This window comes from Triturus cristatus, chromosome 8, assembly GCF_964204655.1.
Source record: "Triturus cristatus chromosome 8, aTriCri1.1, whole genome shotgun sequence".
NCBI lineage: Eukaryota > Metazoa > Chordata > Amphibia > Caudata > Salamandridae > Triturus > Triturus cristatus.
Window position 1 is genome coordinate 1,449,983,232 of NC_140591.1, and position 22,463 is coordinate 1,450,005,694.

Consider the following 22,463-nt stretch of genomic DNA (forward strand, 5'->3'; position numbering starts at 1 on the left):
GCCTGTATTGCTAAATATAAAATGCAAATATTTCTTCTTTTCACAAGTTGTTGGTAGCTGAAAATAACTGGAACAGTGATATAGTCACAACAGTTGTCAAGCAGTTGTAAAGTTTTGTTGTAAAGCAAGAATCCTGTGTGGACCTGCAAGAAAAGTGTTGAATGTAGACATATCTTATACACGGAGATAAAGATGTTACAGTAAACGTGGCCATGTTTTTATTTTTAATGCATTTTTTTCAGAAACAACATACATAAAATTGGCTGGAAAAAAAGAGTGTATATAGATTAATATAGGAAGAGATGCGGGGGGGAATCGAAGCTAGGTTCAGAAGGCATCAAGGAAGTTGGTGTTTGTGTTGTGGGTAGTGTCCAGACTGGTAACGATGCCACGATTGATCTCGCTGCAGGGATTTAGCTCATCAGGCCTCTTCGGATACACTTTTATGCTTTGATTGAATATTTTAACTTAGTTGGAGGCATCATCTTTGAATTAACTTGAGGTCAATGCATATGTTTCTTGTGTTTTTTTGTCTGACATTCTTGCAGACTTTTACGTGCGAAAGTCTTATAAATTCCCAAAGCAGATAGTGGCCATTTATTAACTGCTGTGCTGTGAAGTAAGACCTGTGCTTGCTCTTCCTGTATTTTAGGCCTTGCAAGAGGAGGTCAGCATTCCCGGCAGCCGGATGAAGCTGAGCTACCTGAGCAGTCGCACTATCGGCTACAAGTCTGTGCTGCGGATCAGCCTGACGCATCTCGGCATCCCGTTTAACCTCATGAAGGTCCATCTCATGGTTGCTGTGGAGGGCCGCCTCTTCAGGAAGTGGTTTGCGGCATCGCCGGATCTCTCCTATTACTTCATCTGGGACAAGACCGATGTGTACAGCCAGAAAGTATATGGCCTCTCGGAAGCATTTGGTAAGGAATCTGTTTTCTCCTTTCCTTGCTGTGCAGTCTCATAACCGAAATCACATGCCCCTTTCAGCCAGGTTTCTCTCCAAAGCATGGCATATTTCCTAAAATGTGTAAAGGTTGAAGTTGGATCCGGGTGCAGTAGGTTGGTCGTACTTGCTTTCAAACTATACCACTGTTTTTTGTTAGATCCCAATTGCCTTGTTTATTCCCCACTAATGATATGTGACATCATTTTTTAAGAAGAAAAAGAAAACCCTGTGCTATGTACTCCCTCTTGCATCACCAAGTATTAGGACTTTAGATTGTAGCTTTGTTCGGTGTCTCTAGTTGGGTTTTGAGACTTAGCACGGCGTTATTTACTTAAATGGCCTGTGTCTTTGATGTCGATAATTGGATCTCAATGGGGGTGAAAGGAAACGCCATCTGCTTTTCTTTCCTGGTTATACCTTGCCGCACTCCAACAATAAGGATTCCTGTGTTGAGATTCGATGAGTCCTTCTATATTTTGAGATTTATTCACTAGATGGATCACTCAAGTAGCCCAGCTGTTGGTTACAGTAAAAAAAGATAAAGGTTGCTTGGTCCTTCCAATATCTTTTACAGTTTTTTGGGAAAAACATTTCCATAGGAAGAATCCCAGTTCTAAGATGAACATCAGCCTCATATCCTTTTTGAGCTGGGACCCACTGTCCATGCTGACATCTGTTTATTGAAAGCTGGGTATAGGAGGAAGGGGAGAAAATAGTTCCCTTTCAAAATATAAACATGTGCACAGACCTGGAGTTCACTGTAGTTATTTAGGCACTAATTCTGGTTTGGATGGAGCTGCTTATGGCTGGCTTATGTTTGTACTCAGTCCCTCAGATTACATCAAATGTAGGTGTGGTGGAAATGATTGGATCTGAGTAGAAATTTGCTCTAACAAAACCACCAGCCAGGTCTCAAACAGGAAGTTCCACCTCTTTACAGGAAGACTGCCCCTTAACAAGAATTTTTTCCACGCATCAGGAAGTCTGGTCTTAGTGCCTATGTGATGAACCTACTCCACGATAACAATTTTATCAAACTAATTATCCCTCAGCTGGTTTTGCAATAAAAAGACCTCAAGGTCTTTGGTAGAAAAGCAGGACTACGAAATAAAAATGGTACTTGTCTGGAGTTGCAGTGTTACTGCAAAGAATATCCCAGTAGTAGGATTCCATAATGATTTATGGGTCACTGGGATAGACCATAATTTGTGAAATGTTCCTGACACGATCCCTCTTATTTTCACTGTCCTAAATCTTGGGAGTTTAGGAAACCTCTGAGCACACTGTTTCAGATTTTGCCTCTGAGTGGTGTATTCACCCTAGTTTTGGCCAGTCTACTTATCACTGTTGCTGCTCGGCACAGATCCACTAGCCCTTTAGTGTTTAGAAGTATTCATTCCTGTGCGGGATGCTACCTGTAAATAGATTACATTAGCTACTTACATCCTATCTATTGCTCAGGGTAAATCAGCAACTGGTTTTGTTTGCAGTTGTGTCTGTTGCCAAAAACAGAAATATACTGCTCTCAAATTCTGGTGTCCAATGGGCGTCAATCTGCTGATAGTGGCCATCTACAATTACTAATTGCAACTCAATTGGGTTACCTTAATTGAATGTAGTTATTCAAGAAAGTGAGCAGCGACAAATTATTGGATCGTTTACTTGTGATGCTTGCGGATGGTTTTTATGGGGGAACGTATACCCTTCTAAAGCGAAGTCCATTTTGCTCGTCCCCCCAAAAAGTTACGTCCACTGTTGAGTCTTGATTCCCATCGTCTCCATCTCTTCCTGTTTATCATCTTACCAGGGTTAGTAAAATGGCCACCAATCATCTGTGCAGAAGAAACGCCAGTAATAAAAATGTTAAATAGTATTATTTTTGCAAAATGCTGTAAAGGGCAGCATGAGCCGCGAAGCAGAGCAAGAACCTTAGGGAGGAAAATGTTCCCTACTCAAGACTGTCCATTTAAGTTAAAGAAGAAATGAAAATAAACGGAACTCTATAATTTAGACTTATTATTACAACTATAGCGAATACTAAAGCTAATGAAACATGAACACAGAAAATCTCTTGTGAGCGGAAAGCAGTTCTACAGGAGAACTCTTTTAGGTACACGCTTTGCGAATCGGCCCCAAAACGTCCGATGTAAAGATGGCACAGTCCTTTCTATTTTTACACATTTTTTATTAATATTCCCTGAATGTTGTCATTTTATTCCCCTTTTAGATATGTTGGTGCCAATTTACAAAGGCTTGTAAGAGTATGCATCAGAGTGCTGAAAGAGTACTATTTTCTGCACTCCAAAATGCCTTTGTGAATAGGCCACGCGAGCTGGAAGGATTCTCTTGCGAATCGCAGTCAAGGAGTCTCCCTTGTGCGTCGCCTTGACCTTTCCACTTGTGGTTTCTGTGGCTTAAAGCTCTTTGCTTCTGTAGTCCATGTCTGTGACCTTGCATGGGCTCTCTTAAATCTGGATTTCATGGCAGTACAGTCCAGCTGGTTCTCTATGGTGCCTTCTACAGTGTATGGCAGCCTCTCTGTAATGTTTGTGGTTGTGGGTTGTGTAGCACCATAAAGCTCACCACACAGTACTGTCTGTGGTTGTGAATCTCACAAACCTTTTGGAATGCCTCTGGCTTCAGATACCCAATATCACTAATCTTGGAAGGCACTTCCTCCTGTCCTCCGGCGCACTTACCTCACCGGGTCCTTCATCTTTCAGTCGTTAAGTGTCACTGACCTCACATAGTATTTTCTGCTTCATTCCGTCACTGCCACCTCCCTGAGCACTTCCTGCTTCAGCCCAGTAGTGTCACTAACTTCACAAGGTATTGGGGCAACAACCCTACAAGGAACGTCCTTCCTCAGCCTCTAATGGTACTGGCCTCCCCTGACACTTTAGATCTCCTGGAACGCTTGACAGAGCACTTTCTGCTTAGCACTCCAAGTGCCACCAGGCTTACAACACACTTGATGATTCGGTCACTCATTGCCACTCATTTTAGAAAGTATCTCCTACTTCAGTCCCTCAGAGCCACTAACTTTAGAAAGTACCTCCTACTTCAGTCCCTCAGAGCCACTAACTTTAGAAAGTACCTCCTACTTCAGTCCCTCAGAGCCACTAACTTTAGAAAGTACCTCCTACTTCAGTCCCTCAGAGCCACTCATTTTAGAAAGTACTTCCTGCGTCCACTTCCCAGTGTCACTGACCACAATGAGCACGTCCCCCTCTGGCCCCTAAATGTCAATAACCTCACATAGCATTTAATGCATCAGCTCACTGATGTCACCAACTTCACGAGGCGCTTCCTACTTCAATCCCTTGGTGCCACTAACTTTGCAAGTTACTTCCACCCTCCTGTGTCACTAACCTCACCTGGTTTTTCCTGCTTCAATCTCTAAGTGACTCTCCAGAGCACTTCCTACTTAACTCTCAAATCGTCAATAAATATATAAGTAACTGCCTGCATTACTGACTCAGTGTCCTCCACTTTAGAAGGTATGTCCTGTTCACTAGATTGACTGGGTTTTATTTTAGCCGAGAGTCCTTTTTTAGTTTCCTCTGACATGGTGCTGCAGAAGTTAGCCTTTTAAAGTCCCACAGACTTGTTCCTGCTGGCGACCATATATTGTAGGTGATACTTCCTGTGGAATAATATTTCAAAGGAAGTAGCAATACATCCGAAACCGGTCAGAATCCCCCCGCCCCCTCCAAAGAGAGATGAGTGCAACCTGATTAGGACTGGCAGAAGGCTGCCTTCTGCCAGGAGTCTTGAAAACAAACATTGTCAAGGTTTAATGCTTTTATGGCAGCAATGGGGAGAGAGCACTGGCAAATGCATCTGAAACCAGCATGGGCAAAGGCAGTAGGTCACACCTTTGAAGTCCATTTTCTTTGCCAGTGGTGCAACATGCATGCACACTCCAACAAATGGAAGCAGATGCTTTTTTTCTTTTTCTTTATTAATCCAAGTTTGATTGGTAAATAAAAAATTAAAATGGACAGCAAAGCAGTCATTTTCTTTTTTGAGGTGCGAGTGGGGGAAGCAATACACAGGACGTTAGTGTGGAAAGAAGTGATGTAGAGGGAAGAAGCAACATGCGGTCAGAAGCGATATGAAGGGAAAGGGGGCAGAAAAAACACAAAGGACGTGGGTGGGGTAAGCTGTATGGAGGGTGGGGGAACAGGAGCACACGGACTGGATAGATGTACATGCTGCTGTTCAGGGAAAGCACACAGCGAGAAAGCAAGATGGGGAGAAGCACACCAGGGTGAGCGCAACATGGAAGAGTGGGTGGGTAGCACATGGGTGGGAGAGAGCAACACAGAGTGTGGTGGATGAGGCAGAGCAGTACATAAGGGAGACAGCTGGAAAACACATGCCGTCTCATTGAGTGTTTAACCCAAAAGGAAAAATAGTGCTTCCAATGTGAGCACTGGGATAAGCACAAGAAGAGAAACTAAAGCCAACAAAAGTTGATGAATAAAAAGCAGCAAATGAGTGACAATAAATCCAACCGTTGATATGCAGTGGGCAAGCTTTGTGCTCACTGTAAGCTGACATTAGGTCTTTACGCCAACAGTCGTCTTGCGTTGTCTTGGTAAGTGAGACCTAAATATGGATGATGCAAAAAATAAAGCAACCTTTTTTGTAGCATCCGTTTTTCAAATGCTTTTGTTAGATCTCACTCTCCGGGGTTTGTGGGTCACTCATCGGCAGATTTGAGTTGAAAAATAGTGCTTCCTGCATTCCAAAAGAGGTGGAAGTACACACCCAACTAGCCAATAGAAAAACAGCAAGACTAAAATACTCCTGGGTGTTGATCCAAAATGTGATTGACCATGCCTCAAACCAATAGCTGAAGGTTCAAGAGTAAAGGAAGCTAATGGCTGAAGGAGTCTGATCCAAAACCTTGAAAACTAAGTACTGAATACAATCTGTCCGCCATGACTGTCGCTACACACATCAAAGCTCAAATGTGAGCAGCTTTTCCCACATACACACTTACGCATTAGCATTCCTGGACATTTTGAGGGTTAGCTATACCCCTGTTTTGCAGGTAACGTTGGCAGCAGTAACCTTTCCAGAAAAGTCGATCCCCCTGAAAGCTTGTCCTGTGCTTATTGCCTGGTTGCAGTAAATCACAGCTTCACCGATATCTTGCCTTCCAAATGTGCAACCTACTGTGTAAAAGCACCTGAAGACACAGCTAGCTTAAACGTATTGTAAGCGGGTGCCTTTTAAATATTTAGCACATTAGTTCAACACCAACTACTCTGTTGACCTTTAGTTTTAATGCAGTGTGGCCTTTAAAGAGTAAAATATTGAGACTCCGCATTAATGTGATGATTTTTTAAATAGGATTTGCTCCTGCCCGGAGGAAAGCCCTTTTTTTTTTTCCTTCCTCCTAATTAAAAGCCCCAGCCAGCTGCTGAATATGCATATCCATCACTCTAGCGTTCTTTTCTTTCCTTGCTCCTAGTGTCGGTGGGCTATGAATACGAATCATGTCCGGACCTGATCCTGTGGGAGAAGCGGACGGCCGTGCTGCAGGGCTACGAAATAGACGCCTCCAAGCTCGGCGGATGGGCGCTGGACACACACCATGCCCTCAACATTCAGAGCGGTGGGTGAAAATGGCTGCCTGGAGGATGGCGACACGCGCGCTGCGCCAGTGCTTTTGCTTTACGCTGTTAATAATTTAGCCCCCATTAAAAACCAAACCAAGGAGCTCGCTTGGAACGAATTACTAATGGTAGACTACATTTAGTGGCTTTTGCTGCTGGTGTGTGCAGTGGTAAGTATAAATCTGCTATGAGCATATGTGTAAAGGACAAGGCCTTGGCTTTCCTTGGGAGCTGAATTGTGCAATTTATTAATCATTGTACTTTCACATATTTGAACAATTAACTAAATATAAGGCTCAGGTTTACAGTCTTATATGCTGAGCCATACATTATGGGGAATTAGTTAAATTACCTGTATATTAACTTCAAGAGTTTGCCATGGATGTCATGGGACATTAACATACACTCCCTTAGAGAGCACTGGGAAACATATGGCGATCCATGACAAAGGGGGAGACGAGCCGGACTTGACGATGGTGGTATAAAGTCTCTGTGCTTTCTTGTATTCCATCTCCATTGCTCTCGGAGGCGTCATCTCATACTGACCGGTGATAACTTGGACACCGCGTCGCCGGCAAATGTGACGAATAAGAATGAAACTAGAAAAACCTAGATACAGACTCATTTGAAGAATAGCAATAAGACTAAGAACTCTTAGTATTCTGTTGGCTTATCATGATTAATTGCATCAGTCATCCTAATTATGGTTCCGCCAACCCGTTTCCTCATTCCTGGGCTTTTTCAAGGCGTTGCTTATTCCAAAATTCTCTGTGGCTCACGATGGTCTCCCAAGACACAGAGGAAAGAGGGCGCATTTCCATGACTTTAAAAAATAAATAGTTTTAACAATTTTATTTATGATGTTGAAGGTCTCAAGAGCAGATTCTCAAATGAGTTTTTCCAAATAGTAAATGGGTGCATATTTTGCTAGTCATTGGATTCGTAGTAGAGCTTATGCAGGAGAAAAAGCCAATAGCTTAGGAACATTAGTCGCGTGGGTGTAAACATACTTACGATTACAACTACATCGCCTTCAGATACTTGGATACTTTTCGTGCTTGGGTCAAACAGACCATTTTACTAGCTGGAGGGAGTATTAAGACCTAAAGATGTAAGAATTTCAAAATGGCGCTTTGCCTTTAAAAGGTCACAGCAGGACCAACCTGGATGATGACGTTTGGGATTGTGAGGGTAGAGAACAATTTTGGACAGGTATTCGTTTGTGCCAGAGGTTGACTTTAGTGAATGTTGTTGGTTGCTGAGCAATTCCAGATTTGGCAATGGTGACATGTCCATATTTTGCTTGTCTTTGCTTGATGCACAGCTGTATGTAGAATTGCATTCTAATAGTCTCTTTGCACAAATGGAAAAGTTCATGCACTTGTAATTCTGCCCATATATATGAACCACCAGCTGTTCTCTTTATGAGCTGTCCCTGACTTGGTGACTTAGAATTGTCAGATTCCTTCCCTTTTTATTGATAACTCCATCTGGGGCAATATTTTTCTCTCATTCCATACTACGAAAGTGGAAAACCTAGATCCACCGGGTCCCTTTACGATGTGCGTAAAACCCTTTAGTATGTGGTTCTGGAGCCTGTGGTGCAAACGTCTACACATGAGATGCATCCCCGCTCATAAAATGACTACATTTCAGGATCTTGCAGGCTGTTCGTCAAATTGCATCTAAGCCATGAAAATGCAATACATGAAGACAGGGATGCTAATTGGCAGTTGCGTACAATTCGGTATACCAAACTGTGTATGAATCGTACTCCAGCGTACCTTGAGTCGTTCTTCGCTCTACGCATTTAGAAAGTGTCTAAACCAATCAAATTCAGGCTAAGGTCCATGCCTGGCAAAGCCCTGTTCATTTTTTCCATATGATTTTTCTCTTGCAGGTATTTTGCACAAAGGGAATGGAGAAAACCAGTTCATTTCCCAGCAGCCTCCTGTCATCGGAAGCACCATGGGCAATGGACGTAAACGCAGCATTTCCTGTCCGAGCTGTATCGGTCTGGCAGACGGCAACAAGCTATTGGCGCCGGTTGCCCTGACATGCGGGTCCGATGGAAGCATTTATGTTGGAGATTATAATTACATCCGTAGAATCTTCCCTTCTGGCAATGTCACCAACATACTGGAATTAAGGTACACCACGGTCTTCGCAGCAGCTTATTACAGGGTACCGCATTCGGATCTGATGTACTCCGTGCAGAAGTACAGGGAAGGCGTTTAGAAAAGGCAGAGGAAGCAAGATTAGCAGCTGGGGCTTTCTGTAAACTAAATCAAAAAGGAGAAGTCATAGTTTGCACTTAGGTTTTTAAAGTATGTTTGGTTTGTCATTGCGCATAATATTCACGTCTTCATGGGAGATTTATTTATTTATTTATTTTGAGAGTTTTATATAGCGCTGGCTAGACCCGGAGGTATCAGAGCGCTTTACATAAGGTTCCACAGAAATTACAAAATTACACGTTACATCAGTTACTAGAAAAACATTCAAGAGAGTAGAAGACAAAATACATGGAGCTTAAAAGGGTAAAGGGGTGGGGAAAAGGGGTAGGAGGTAGATAGGATGGAGAGACGAAGGAGAGTCTGCTCAAAGTCCGGCTGGGTAGGAGACGGCCAAGGAGGAAGTCTACAGCCCATCTCCTCTTTAGCTATCGCGTAGCTCCACCGGGCATCAGCCAAACAGCTAGGTTTCAACGGGAAAGGTAGCAAAGAAGAGGGATAAATGGAGCGTAAAGGAGAAAGGGGGTGGAGTAAAGGGGTAAGAGGGAGAATACTTCAGTACAGGAGTTATTCGCAAAAACGAGAAGCAGGATCCAAACAGATCAGGGAGAGTTGGGAGTCCAAAGGAAGGAGACCGCAGCGGAGGAGAAGACAAGACAAATGTCCGAAAACCGGCTGGGTAGGTGACGGCCAAAGCGGTGTGCCAGAGCCAGTCTCCCCTATAGCTGTCGGAGCAGCTCCACCGGGAATCGGCCATGCAGTTCTGACTCCGCCGGCATAGGGTGATGAACAGGGGTAGGTCGAGGTTGTTCTTCACTGTAACTCTGAGGCTGGGGGTTTTCAGCCACGAGGCTTGTCCATGTGAGATCAGTGGCATCCATTTTAGGAGATGATTCAGACGTCTAACCCCATTGTGCTATATGTTCCTCTCCTCCTCTGGTCTGGTTCACATGGTCTGGTGTCTGAACCCCACCCTCATCCTATATAAAATAAGGAATGAATCCTCCTCGATCGTTGATTTTTATGTCTTCATAAAATCCTTGTACAATGTCCCATTTTGGATATCTCTGTGACCGAAGTATGTATCAATGCATTGGAGTGCACCAACAAACAAAGACGAAATGTCCACTACACACACACAAAAAACATGAAAAAAGCCAAGCACTAGGTTTTTCTGCAGGTTTTGGCCAATGCTAGATGTTTCCTTAAGGTCGAAGCAAACAGTAGTGTCGTATCCATTATAATCTAGTACCTAGATGAAATGGAATTTGGTGCTATGTAAGTTTTGCGGGTAAGTGGAGGCCTCAGCTGCTCACTTCCTCTTTGAGTTCTGTGCCAGCTAAGCGAGAGAGACTTATGCCGCGATGTAGCAGTGTGACATTACTGGGCTGTAATAAATGAGTAGTTGTGGCATTTTTTTCTAGCTAGAAGTGTATTCTGATGATGAAACAGGCTTGCAGGAAGGCGATAATAGAGAATGGATTAGAGGGCTATATCTATGTCCCACATAAATATATCGTCTGGCTGCTGTTAACATAATTTTTTTAATCAGAATATCAATGCATGATACGGTTGATGTCACTTTTTTAGGCTACTAATCTTGTTTCTTCTCTTCTGTCCTCCTGTTTTCTTATCTTCTGTCAGAAATAAAGATTTCCGACACAGGTAAGCCCCCTTTGGGTTCCCTTTTACAGCTTTCACTGTCCTTCCGGTGCATGGTGTTATGTGGGAAGTTGCAGGTGCCATCTAGTTTTAGGTCTCACATGAGACCATGCAGGTGCTCTTGCTTGCGAGACATTTTGTTTACTTACAGGGGCTTAGAACCCAGCCATTGCTTACCACTGGTTGACTTTATCGTCAACCTCATTTCCTTGTTTCTCTTTCATCAGCACGTGCCAGCTTCACTTCCTGTTCGTGTGTTTGTCCCTCTCCTGGAGCATGGCCCAAGCGCTGAAGTACTTCTTTCTTGCCTAGTCACCTTCCACTGCTTGAGCTTTGGGAGCTACTTTTTTGTTGTAGTTGCTGCACTCCATAAGAGAACATGTTTTTCCAGGCCGTTCCCCATCAACCCCTACCCACTCTACGTTAGAGTGGTTTTTATTAGAGCGCAAAATCGTCCTGAGTCCACAAGTGCGCCGGATTACTTTACACAAGCTCAGCTTCATCTTTTTAGTTGTTTTTCTTGTGATGTTGCTTGCCCTCTTCCACCCAGTTATGTTGCTTCCGCTTCCCATCATGAATTGTGTTGTTAATCCACCTCCCATCAAATTGTCGTTGCTTGATCCCTTCTACCCCTTCCATCCCGCCAGGAGGGAAAAACGATGGATTTAGGCCCAGATCGCTGTACTGGGGTGAATGTATGACATTGTTCTGCATTCTGTCCATCAATTGTTCTTTTTGCATTTGTCACCCCGAGTGGGACAGGTATGCCCAGACGTGGGTCCCGTGCTCTCCATGCCACTGGAGTCAAGCTATCCTGGCTGATGAGGGGTGAAACCCCGAAACCGGTCCTAGGATGCTTGTTTCCAGTCCAGGGAGGACCTGGCCTAGCAGTTAGGGCTGGGCTGTGCCCATTGGGCTCAGGGTCAAGACTAATTTACATATGGTTGGGTTCAAACTGGATAGGCATGGGGAGCAAAAAAACAATGGATTTAGGCCCAGATCTCTGTACTTGAGTGAATGTATGACATTATTCTGCATTCTGTCCATGAATTGTTCTTTTTGCATCTAGTTTTAGGTCTCACATGAGATCATGTAGGTGCTGTCGCTTGCGAGACATTTTGTTTACTTACAGGGGCTTAGAACCCAGCCATTGTTTACCATTGGTTGACTCCGTCGTCACTCAAATTTCCTTGTTTCTCTTTCATCATCACATGCCGGCTTCACTTCCTGTTCGTGTGTTTGTCCCTCTCCTGGAGCATGGCCCAAGCACTGAAGTACTTCTTTCTTGCCTAGTGTCCTTACACTGCTTGCGCTTTAGGAGCTACTTTTTTGTTGTAGTTGCAGCACTCCATAAGAGTGCATGTGTTTGCATGTCATTCCCCATCAACCCCCGACCCACTCTGTATTATAGTTGTTTTTAATAGAGCGCAAAATCGTTCTGAGACCACAAGCGCACCTGATTACTTTACACAAGCTCAGATTCATCTTTGTTGTTGTTTTTCTTGTGATGTTGCTTGCCCTCTTCCACCCAGTTATGTTGCTTCCGCCTCCCATCCTCCCGCCATGAAATGTGTTGTTAATCCACCTTCCATCAAATTGTCTTTGCTTGATCCCTTCCATCCCGCCACGGGGAAGAAAAAAAACATTGGCAAAGCCAATAGCTTTCACCTACACAACCATTTGACTTTGTCAATCGTTTTGGCCATGTTGCACTGCAGCGCAGCTGAAAGTTAAAACAATGTTTTTTTTAAAAAAGCTAGCTGCTGCAAAGGCTGGCCACATCTAGCGCATTTATTTTTATTGAGGGCACGGCAGGAGGCTTCTAGGCCACCTGCTTTGCCCTCCTGTGAGCAATTAAAAAAAAAAAAAGGCATTGACATGGCCAGTGCTAGCCGCTTCGTAGTGCTTTTTTCCCCTCAAATCTTTCAGCCGTACTGCATAGTAGCCGTGTTGCTGTGCAACATGGCTTAAGATTGACAAAGTCACTACCTAACATAGGTGAGACTTATTGGCTCTGCCAATGCTTGTTAAGATGAGTCACTGTCGAATGAAGTCAGCACAATTTAAACGAATGTAGGCAATCTGTCGTGGAGACTGGAGTCCATCCGTCACGTGGAGGGACGCTCAACGCTTTTCGCGGATCTATAGCTAGTCATGTTCAAGCTGCACTGAGATGACAAATTGGGGTTAGAGAGGCGGCGACACGGTTTAATCGATAGCTCGTAATGCTTCCACTGTCCTCGGGCTACAATAAAGCGCAGGAGCAAGATGTTTTATTAAACGGAGGGCACCCCACACGCGGGGTCTCACTTCATGAGAGCAGATTATTGAAACTCTGATGGCAAGGACAGTTGTTGCCAGATCTTGGTCAATTCATAATTTAATAATCACCCCCTCTCTTGTGCCCATCTCCTTTGGTATTGACCTAGTCAATTTGTTGTGTAGGATTGTTACTATGAGGTGTGAGGTACCTCCCACCACAGAGACACAGGAACCATTATCATTCATTGAGTCGTGGCTGAGATACCTCAACAGACTAATGCAGACGTTTCTGTGGACTCTGGAGGCCACAGGTTCGAATCCCACCTTCTCCACTAAACCTTTTGTCCTCTTTGGTTTTATAAAACCGAGTGCAATTGAATTGGCTGTAACCAGTGTTTGAAATGGAAAAATAGAAGTGCAGGTACTCTGTACCAGTACCTCCTTGGTTCTGAGAAGTGCTGGTACTCTTCAATTAAAAGTATTATGTCTCTCTTGAAAAGTGCAGGTACTCTCTTTCTCAAAATACAAAAAGTGCTGGTACTCTGTACTGGACAGTACCGGCCCATTTAAAGCACTGGCTGTAACTCCTCTCACCGGTTGTAATCCTCATACTGACATTCGGACAGACGGAACACTGAGTGTACCGATTGAGGTTTGAACCTAAAAACACTGATCTGTGCAACTGATACATTAGCCCACCGGTCTACTTTACCAGTAATTATAACCATTTGTTTTCTGGGAACAACAAGAACTCTTCATAAGTTGTGAGGTGTTTCTTGTTTTGCACTGCCATTGTATTATTTAGTTATTTATGGTGATAGACGGCTCAGAAGGTTGATGCGTCTAATATGGAGAACAGGGCGTAAAAACTATAGGGTGCAAACGTTAAGTCCTATTTAGGCCAACTCCGCATTTTATCCTTCTGCAGTGAATACATTTATACTATTGAGATGAGAAAAACTATTTTCTGGTATCGAAGCACTAAGGTTCCCCAAGGTTTCAGATCGGTTGAAAAAAGAAATCTATTGATTAAACTACCAGAACTCTATTGAGAGCCGCAAAGGGGGGGGGGGGGGCTCATTGGATGTTTCTGTGGATAGACATTCTCACAAAATGAAACATCTATGTTCTGTAGAGCACATGTCATGTGATGGTGTGGGGCCAGACTTTAGCCAAGCGCCCATGACTGGAAAACAGTAAAACCTAAGATTGCAAAAAAAAAAAATGGTTTCATTGTGTACTTTACTTGCTGTGGACTCGTGTCAATATATTAGTGACAACATTTCAGATTTGCGTCCTAAAATAAAAGCCGGTATGCGTCAGAGGACATCTGTGTGGAACTAGGGCGAGCAGAGCTGTCTCATTCTGCAGAAAGCCATCTGCTCTCACCGCTGAAGGAAAATTGGACTTTTGGGATTGACTGTCCCACACTCTGAATGACTTGAGCACAGCCTGACTTTTTGGAAAGTAGCGCGCCTTCCTTGCAGAATGTTTTGTTACAGCTCGGCCCCATGAGTGTCTGACGTTGGTGTGTCAGGGAGGGTATTGTGTCCGAACATTGTTGTCAGAATATTGCTTAACATAAATATCGTCCTAAACATTGTCCACACAAATATTACCCCACTGAGGTTTAATAATAGAAATTATACACCCGGTGGGCTAATATTTTTGTAAAAATAATATTTAGGATACAATATTTCTGTGTCCGATATCAACACACAACACCGAAATGACGAAGGTCCATATTGACATTGTCAGGATATCGTCTGAAACAAATACCATATCCTATATATTATCTACAAAAATCTTGCCGTCACTCAGAGCTTGATTGGAGCCAGTGGTTTGTGGGGCCCACCAGCACTCGGTTTTGGGGACTGACACTTGTCCTAATCGAACATTTCCCCAGAGCAAACACTGGGAAAGACGGAGGAGGAGAAAGACGGCAAAACCACCCCCAAGGGAGGAAGCGGGAACCTGCAAGGCAGGGAGTGTCTGGGAGTGGATTAAAGAGGCAGGAGGTGGATTCCAGACTACACAGCCTTGGTATCGGTGGGCCGGCATTTGATAGTGCTGGCTGCCGACACTTATTCTTTCACAAATTAAGCACTGGCTCCACTGGAGCCAATAGAAAATCTACACCCAAAGGGGCACTATATTTATAAAAGATATTTGGGACATGATGTTTATATTGGTCGACATTTCTGAATCTTATTCTGACATATAGCTGTAGCTCTGAGAAAAAAAACACATGCCTCCTAACTTCCTTCATGTTGTTCCAATAGAACAGACCTATCAGGAAGGGTTTTTGCCCAGTCACGATAGCATAAGCTCCGCCCCCCGCCCAGGGGAGTAACACAGGCCCCCGCAGCCCCCACGGTGCAGGGGGCCCAAGCTCCAGGAGGCCCCCTCAGCACAGTACTCAGGTCTGAGAGCACCGGAGTGGGGGCCCCTCCGTGTACCTTGCCGGGGGGCCCCCTCAACTTTCGTTACGCTACTGCCCCGACATAGTCTATTGTACCTTCTATCCCTGCCAAAGCCAAGAACAGTTTACTCAAACCATAGGACCGGCCTTGTTCGATTTCGATCACTGTTAATTCGTTGCGCTCTAGTTTATCAAATCAAGTTCAGCACCATCCGCATTACCGCCGAGCGCATGGAGCCGGTAAACTGAAGGTACGAAAAAATCTCAAATATACTTTCCAACTGAGAGATAAGAAATATGGAGTTTAAGAAAACGAAGTCCCAAAACATCTGAAAATATATCTCTCCTACTTCCTTTATTCGACTCATGGTTTCTTTTTTCTTAACTTAATGTCGTTTTCCAACCTACTACTACTTTCAACTAATGAAAGAACCTCTTACTCCCTTATTCCTGACCTGAGAGCGCAGTGCCCTCTTTAATCATTAAGAAAGTTTTTTTCCCCATTCTTTATCTTTTCTTTAAGATTTTTAAGTTATCTTGAAGGGTTCATTTAGTGCAGCATCCCTCCTAGCGAGGAGTATCTGCTTCCACATCCTCTCCACAATCAGAAGAATGATTCTTCAAGGGGAGGGAAAGCAACATGGACTCTGCATTTATTGGAAAGCGTGCACGAAAGCCTGGGAGTAAACTGCTTCTTGTGTTGAATAAGTCACTAGCCAGGCCCTGTGAGGTTAACAGCGGCAGAAGTTACTACTTCCCTAACCTCCAGTTGTGTGTCAGTGGCCACTAACCATTAGAGTCTTGTGAGCAGTACAGCATTCGTAAACCCTGAACAACTTCTGTATTGTGATGGGAGCAGAAAAAAACCTGGGGCAGGAACTTTAGAAACGCGCGTGCGCTTGGCGGTGAGGTCAAATCTCATTACACAGACATGGCTGTAGGCACGTTGAAGTAGAGCGTGGGCTCAAATGTGCTTTCAAAACGCAGGTGTGCCGCCTGTGTCTAAGAGTATTTAACACATTTGCTTGTTTACTCCACCAGTGACAGCTAGGAGTACAGATGTCCTCCGCTGTCCACAAGCCTTAAGGTATTAGCGAGCGCGCGGAGCCGCGCTGACTGACATTCATCCCGGCTTCACCAAGATGGTGTCCATGAAAGCGCCAGGGCCTGATCAAAATGGATCGCGGATTCCCCCAGGGCAGCGTTCCTTTACGGGTGGAAACCACTTGGTTAGTATGAGTGACGTGCAGGTGAATCAAATAATGCCCCCGCAGCCGTCTGTCACCAGCAAGCGGTGCAGATGGAGGCAGAACCGCCAGGCGCGGGGGCTGTCGCGAAGGTCAAACCGTTTTATTTAGTGAGAAATTGTGTCGTTTGAGGAGATGAGATCTTCTCAGGCTTTAATAAGATAACTCTCTGGGGGATATCCCTGGCAATATCCGGCCAGCGTCCCCCCTCTCTCCACGGTTGAGTCATTTGAATGTAGAAAGGATTTCAAAGCTTGGAACAATGGGCTGCAAATGGCATTTTGAACAAATATCCCCTTCAACAAGTCATGGCCGTGATTTCCGCAGAAATGATGTTGATTATAAATTGTTGAGGTCAGAGAATCTGCTTTGGAGGTCTGGATTTTGTGTTGCTTCGAGTGAAAGGGTTGTGACTGCCTCAAAGTGCGAATAGAGGTGCGTCTTCTGGAGTGGCAGGAGATAGGATGCGCTAGACTCTAATCCTAGGGCATTCTCTGTTCACTATTGAATGACAAGTCCACTGTGCAAAGTACTAGCCATCAGCAACATTTAAGAGATAGCCAAGTTCAGTCCCTAGCACACGCAAGTGCCAAAATTATCCACAAAGCAGAAGCCAGCTCAATGTAATTTGAATGTTGGTGTGAAAATACGAGACTTGGAGGCCTGTAGACACAACCAAAACACAATCTCTAAAGCAGAATCATGTTTACTAAATTCATACTCTTGCTGTTTGATTCTAATCACTATTTCCTTATTACTTGTGCACGATTTGTTTGTTTTCAAATCCAATTTAATTTCCGTATTTTTTGTTAAGTATTTTTTTTTTTGGGTAAGGGTGAAAAAAGAAGTAACTATGGGCGAGATGTGCTAAACATTGCCCTAAACACAAAGAATGTAAACCCCCTCTGAAACAGCGTGCCCCATATTCCCAATGGCATACTTATTCCCGGTGCATTGTGAATGGTGCATTTATAGCGGAATGTCCAGTCATTTTTATGCACTGATGCTGGGATGCTTTCTGATAAAATGTGGATGTAGTCCCAAAAACTAAATGACAGTCCACCGCTTAAAACAATGGCCGGTAGAAAAATGATAATTCAGGCTTAATGTTGAGATGGTGTTGGCCTGTGTCTATTCACATATGTTTTGTCTTGGTGTTTCGTGGTATTCGTGTTTGGCTTTGCCACAAGCAGGTCAATGGTACGAAGCATGAGAGCTCTCTGAATGACCTTTCGAATTACCTTTCAGCCACAGTCCAGCACATAAGTACTACCTGGCGACAGATCCCGTTAGCGGATCCATTTACCTCTCGGACACCAACAGTCGACGGGTCTACAAGATCAAGTCTACCACCGATGTGAAGGACATCATCAAGAATTCGGAGCTCGTGGCCGGCACTGGAGATCAGTGTCTTCCCTTTGACGACACCCGCTGTGGAGACGGAGGAAAGGCATCCGAGGCCATATTGAACAATCCAAGAGGTAAACAGTGGTATTTATCTTGGTTTAAGGCCTATAGATCAGTAAACGTTTTGCCCTAATTTAAATGCACTGTAGCCTGCTGAACTGCTCAGAAGGTATCCATGCATGCAGTTTGTGTGTTTGTGGAATCTTGGGATGGCATAGGCCTCTGCCAAGTGGTTTTCATTTAGCCACGAGCCCCAATTCCATTTTAGTGGCCTTACTTGGTGACCTCGGGATGGTAGTCGATGGTGTTTGTGTCAGCCTACGGGTTCTACTCAGTTTATCAACTGTATTTGGCACACTCCACCATCGACTTCTTCCGTGCATGCTCCTGTCTCACTCAAGAAATGTGACTGTTTATCGAAGATTTCTCTACCATCGCTGTAGGAGAACCAAAGTTGTGAGAATGTGAACAGGAAGGGGGGGGGGGAGGCCTTCCATCCAACCTTTAGGAGGTAAGAACTGTTTCTCCACCTCCCCCCCCCCCTCCCTGTATGTGGTGTTATATTTTTCACCTCAGTTATGTCACCTCGGTCATGTCATGTTTTTAACCTGTTCATGTCATGTTTTTAACTTTCAACCAAGCGCTAGTTCATTAGATATTTTTAACCGTCCTTTCTACAAACCAATTGTTACTAGACGAGACCATTCTTGTCCGGTCCTTTCTGGGTGTTGTACCGGTTTCTAATTTAGTTGACTAGTCCACCTTTACAAGTTTCTGATGGTATCCATTTCCTTCTTTTTTGGCCCTATCTATTCAGGTGGAACGCCATATCAAGAAACCTAGACTAAGGATCTTGAATTTAAGAAGGGGAGTTCACTTCCCTTGACTGACAACCAGCGGTCATGTCATATTGGTCCTGAAGAAGTGTCGCTTTACTCTAGAGCACCAGACACGAAACATGTTGACCTAATCAACAAAAGGCTACTCGAATACCCTCACTTATTACACGTAGCCTCACTGTTTTTAATAAGTCCCATCCTTGAGTATTAATAAAGTGAACCTACAAGGTCAGGGGCCTTTTTAAATCACATTCTGCACCCTTTAGAAGACAATGTTTCTCCTATAGCCCCACACACCTCACTCACCAGACGGCGTTCTCAGATCAAAAAGATCTCCGATAAAGATGCCACCAGGCCCGTCGGACATTGCAGCGCCGGTCCGACGAGGAGCGCCCAATGATGAAGCATGACACCCTAACAGGTGTGTGAGGGCATTACGATCTGAACTTGCAGATCCCCCCAGATACCATTCATCCAGATATTCATTGTAACTCTCTACTCAGGCCCTTAGAGAGGAACTGTTCCCTTCTGATATTAACTGTGAACAGGAAGGCCCTAACCTGTGGTGTTTCACCATCGTTGGTTTATCCTCTCAGTTCTTTAGTCAATGCCTTAGTACCCATTGCCCATGTGCATGTTTTTGTTTGGACATGTCCCTGGGTGGTAATCACATTTTGCTGTGGTTTGCCACAGGTACAGCAGAATCATCAGCTTTCCACTTGATGGACTGTCTTCAAGATCTAGGTTATCGAATGCATTTTAATTAACTAAAATCTGGTGCACTCGAAACAGACATTGGCATGTTAGGGAAAAATAAACCATTTGGCAAAGCCATTGCATCCTAGTTTCAAAGGGAAACTTGTATTTTACAGGTGGAAAATGTTTTGACTTTCTAAGAGAATGTATCTGTTTCAACTGGTTTGGAGTTGTGGTATGTCTCCTTCTTTCAGCTACTCAAAATCTGGGAGTTATTTTTTATGTGTCTTTCCTGCACATAATGACAGCTGTGGCTATAAATTTATTAGGTGTACGTTACATGGGTGTAAATGCCACATTTGGTTTCCTTTGGCCTAGATATGCAGGGTGCAGAGGGGGTAGAGTGCACACGTGCAGCTGTGGTTGACAGTCTTCAGAGGACAGCACATATCTCCACATGTTAGCATGCACTGGTACCTCATGATTAAGAGGGTCCGTTGGAACACATTCCGCGTCACCCAGTGTGCATCCAGTGACCAAGGCTCTGTGTGCGCCCGCTGTCATCCTAGCCACTAAGTACAGTCCTCTGCCCAGCTCTCATTTCAGATCCTGTTTAGGCCAGAATATGCAGTGTGGGCCCCTGGGGTCCTTCAGTGTGGCCTTTGGTCTTGGGAGTGACCGGGATGTCTTGTTGCAGAAGCAGATTTTTTTTTTAATGCTGGTGATATGCTTGGCAGTGAAATGCAGTTTTTCTGTCCCCCGTGGTTCCTTCCACCAATGTTAAGTTCTTTTGTGTCCAAAGTCCACAACGGTTGCATGTTGGCACACGCCAATTCAAGCTGAGAGCGCCTCTAGTCCTGGACTATAAACTCCTCTCTTGAGAACCGACGTGTGTGTATGTGGACCAGAGAAACAGAAGCCTCCGTATCCCAGCATGCATTCTGTTGGGTCAATACCGAGCTGTTTAGTGGGACTATAAGAATCCTGCGTTTCCTCTGGCATTCCTTGTCGTTTTGTGTCTCGGAGCCCTCTGGAGTTCTGGAGGCGGCATCTCAGAACTGTCAGTAGCAGTTATAAAACTGCAATACTATAATATATAATTATACAATATACATACTACTAAAATTATAGCATATAGATGGATGGATGGATGGATGGATGGATGGATGGATGGATGGATGGATGGATGGATAGATGGATAGATGGATAGACTCATCTCTCCACAGGTGGACTAGTGAGTTGAATTCTCACCAGTGAGGTTTGAAAGGATCTATGGTTCACAATTTAGAATCCTGGCAATACTAATGCATCCTTCCTAAAAGTCAGTAAATGAGGTACCATTAAATATCCATGAACCATTAAAGGCAAGAATTGTGATCAGAAGTGAGGCTGTGTAAATGCGTACACTCGGTGTTGCTTTCTCTGAAATGTTCTCCGACTGTCGACAATATTTTGAAAATAAATAGAACACTCAAGATAGCAGTGTACAGAAGTAATAAGCCATCCAGAGGATGCAGAAGTCGTTAGTGAACGAAGAAGGGTGTGTTCTGTGAGTGCGCGAATAGATCAAGCAAAAAAAAAATAAGCATTGGGAACTCTCCCAAAACACAAGATGGCAGGCAGCTGCTTGGAAAAGCGTGTGGCTGAATTTAAGCAACTGTCGAAACCTGTGGCTGTCGCCGCCTCTTTTAGGGTATGTGACACACGAGAACACGAGTGCGGAACCCGACCCTTGCGCACATCTGGCCCAGCGGAGGCCGGAGCGTTGGAATTCCAGCTTAAAAGCAGCGGTGCAGTCAGACGCTGCCAAGGGTCAGCTCACCTATCCCCGGGTTTGCTGGGCTCTGTTCTGCTTCATTCAGTCATCACTGGCTGTAGGTGCCTGGGGCCAGGCTCTTTCAACTTGGAAAGCATCCTGAGGCGGAGCCTTCATCTTGGCGGTGGCCCAGAAGAAGGCCTAGGCAGAGCTTTGTCGAAACATGCATTGTCAAAGCCAGCAGGCTTGTGTTGTGTATAGTGACTGAGAAGGGTTCACAGCGAGAGGTAGAACAGTGCAGTCTTGCCAGCAGCAGGGCAAGCTTCCCTCATGCACAAGGGACAGGTTCCGCGTGCAGCCGCCGTGCAATGCACACACAAGATGGCTGCAGTCCAAAAAGCAGCATTACAAATGACAACCGACTGCATCACCTTGCATTAGATAATGGGTGATTGTGTTATTAATCCACACGGTGTTTCAGATTACAGAAAGATATTACATGGATGACTTAATGCTGCATCAGATTACAGAGGAGATAGATTACTGCGCTACAGTAATGGACATTGTTCTTTTGTTTTATCCTACATTGAACTTCGAAAGGAGGTTTCTCTGACTACATTGCCATGCATTTTATTCCAGAAGGACCACCTCGTCGGGTACACTGTGTCAGTATTTACCCATCATTGGCTTAGCGAAGATTCCTTTCACTGCTTTACTGTGCCTTAAATTACATAAAAAGGCTCCATCCTGGATTAGTGATCCTGAAGGGAAGGTGAGCCCTCCTGGGAGGGACAGTGGGAGGGTCGGGACTCAGCAAGGGCAGCGGCATCTTCTAGGGAGGGCGGCTGCGAGCATCAGGCAGTGGAGAGCTAAATGTATAAGGACATGTTCTCAATTTGCACCCCGACTGGCCTGTGTACGGGTCTGCAGTTTGTGATGCAACCTTTGTACTAATAGGTTTCATTGCAAACTGTCCATTAGTGGTGGGTCTCAAAATGACCTGCTTAATGAATATTGATCAGGCAGGTCGCAATTTGCAAACCCCTGTGATTGGCTGCGGTGCAGGGATGGAGGCCTGGAGGGGACAGGATATCTCCATCCCTGAATTTGCATTCTCAAACAGTTTTTTTTTTTTTTTTGTAATAGCCTGTTCACCATGTATATGACAGGTGCTGCTTTAAAAACGAGTTTCCCAATGTAGGAAGACATTTGGGGAGCCTTTGGACCACTGTGTGCCCCTCCCCCGAGTCTGCTAACACAATTCCTATTTGCGAATCAGTTACCACCCCCAACTTGATGGCTGGTAACTGATCAGTGGTTTGTGACCGCAGTTGTGGTCCTAAACCACTGATGCATAACTTG

At 44.5% G+C, this 22,463-nt stretch overlaps 1 protein-coding gene across 1 annotated transcript in view; it reads left to right on the forward strand.

Moving 5' to 3' along the window:
- The window catches only part of TENM4 (teneurin transmembrane protein 4), a 1,193,139-nt gene that overhangs the window by 1,081,552 nt on the left and 89,124 nt on the right, over positions 1 to 22,463 (forward strand). The window contains exons 23-27 of the mRNA XM_085623238.1: positions 653 to 920; positions 6,432 to 6,575; positions 8,477 to 8,726; positions 10,455 to 10,475; positions 17,652 to 17,884. Of these exons, the coding sequence (XP_085479364.1) occupies positions 653 to 920; positions 6,432 to 6,575; positions 8,477 to 8,726; positions 10,455 to 10,475; positions 17,652 to 17,884 (916 nt within the window). The remainder of the gene's footprint in view (positions 1 to 652; positions 921 to 6,431; positions 6,576 to 8,476; positions 8,727 to 10,454; positions 10,476 to 17,651; positions 17,885 to 22,463) is intronic.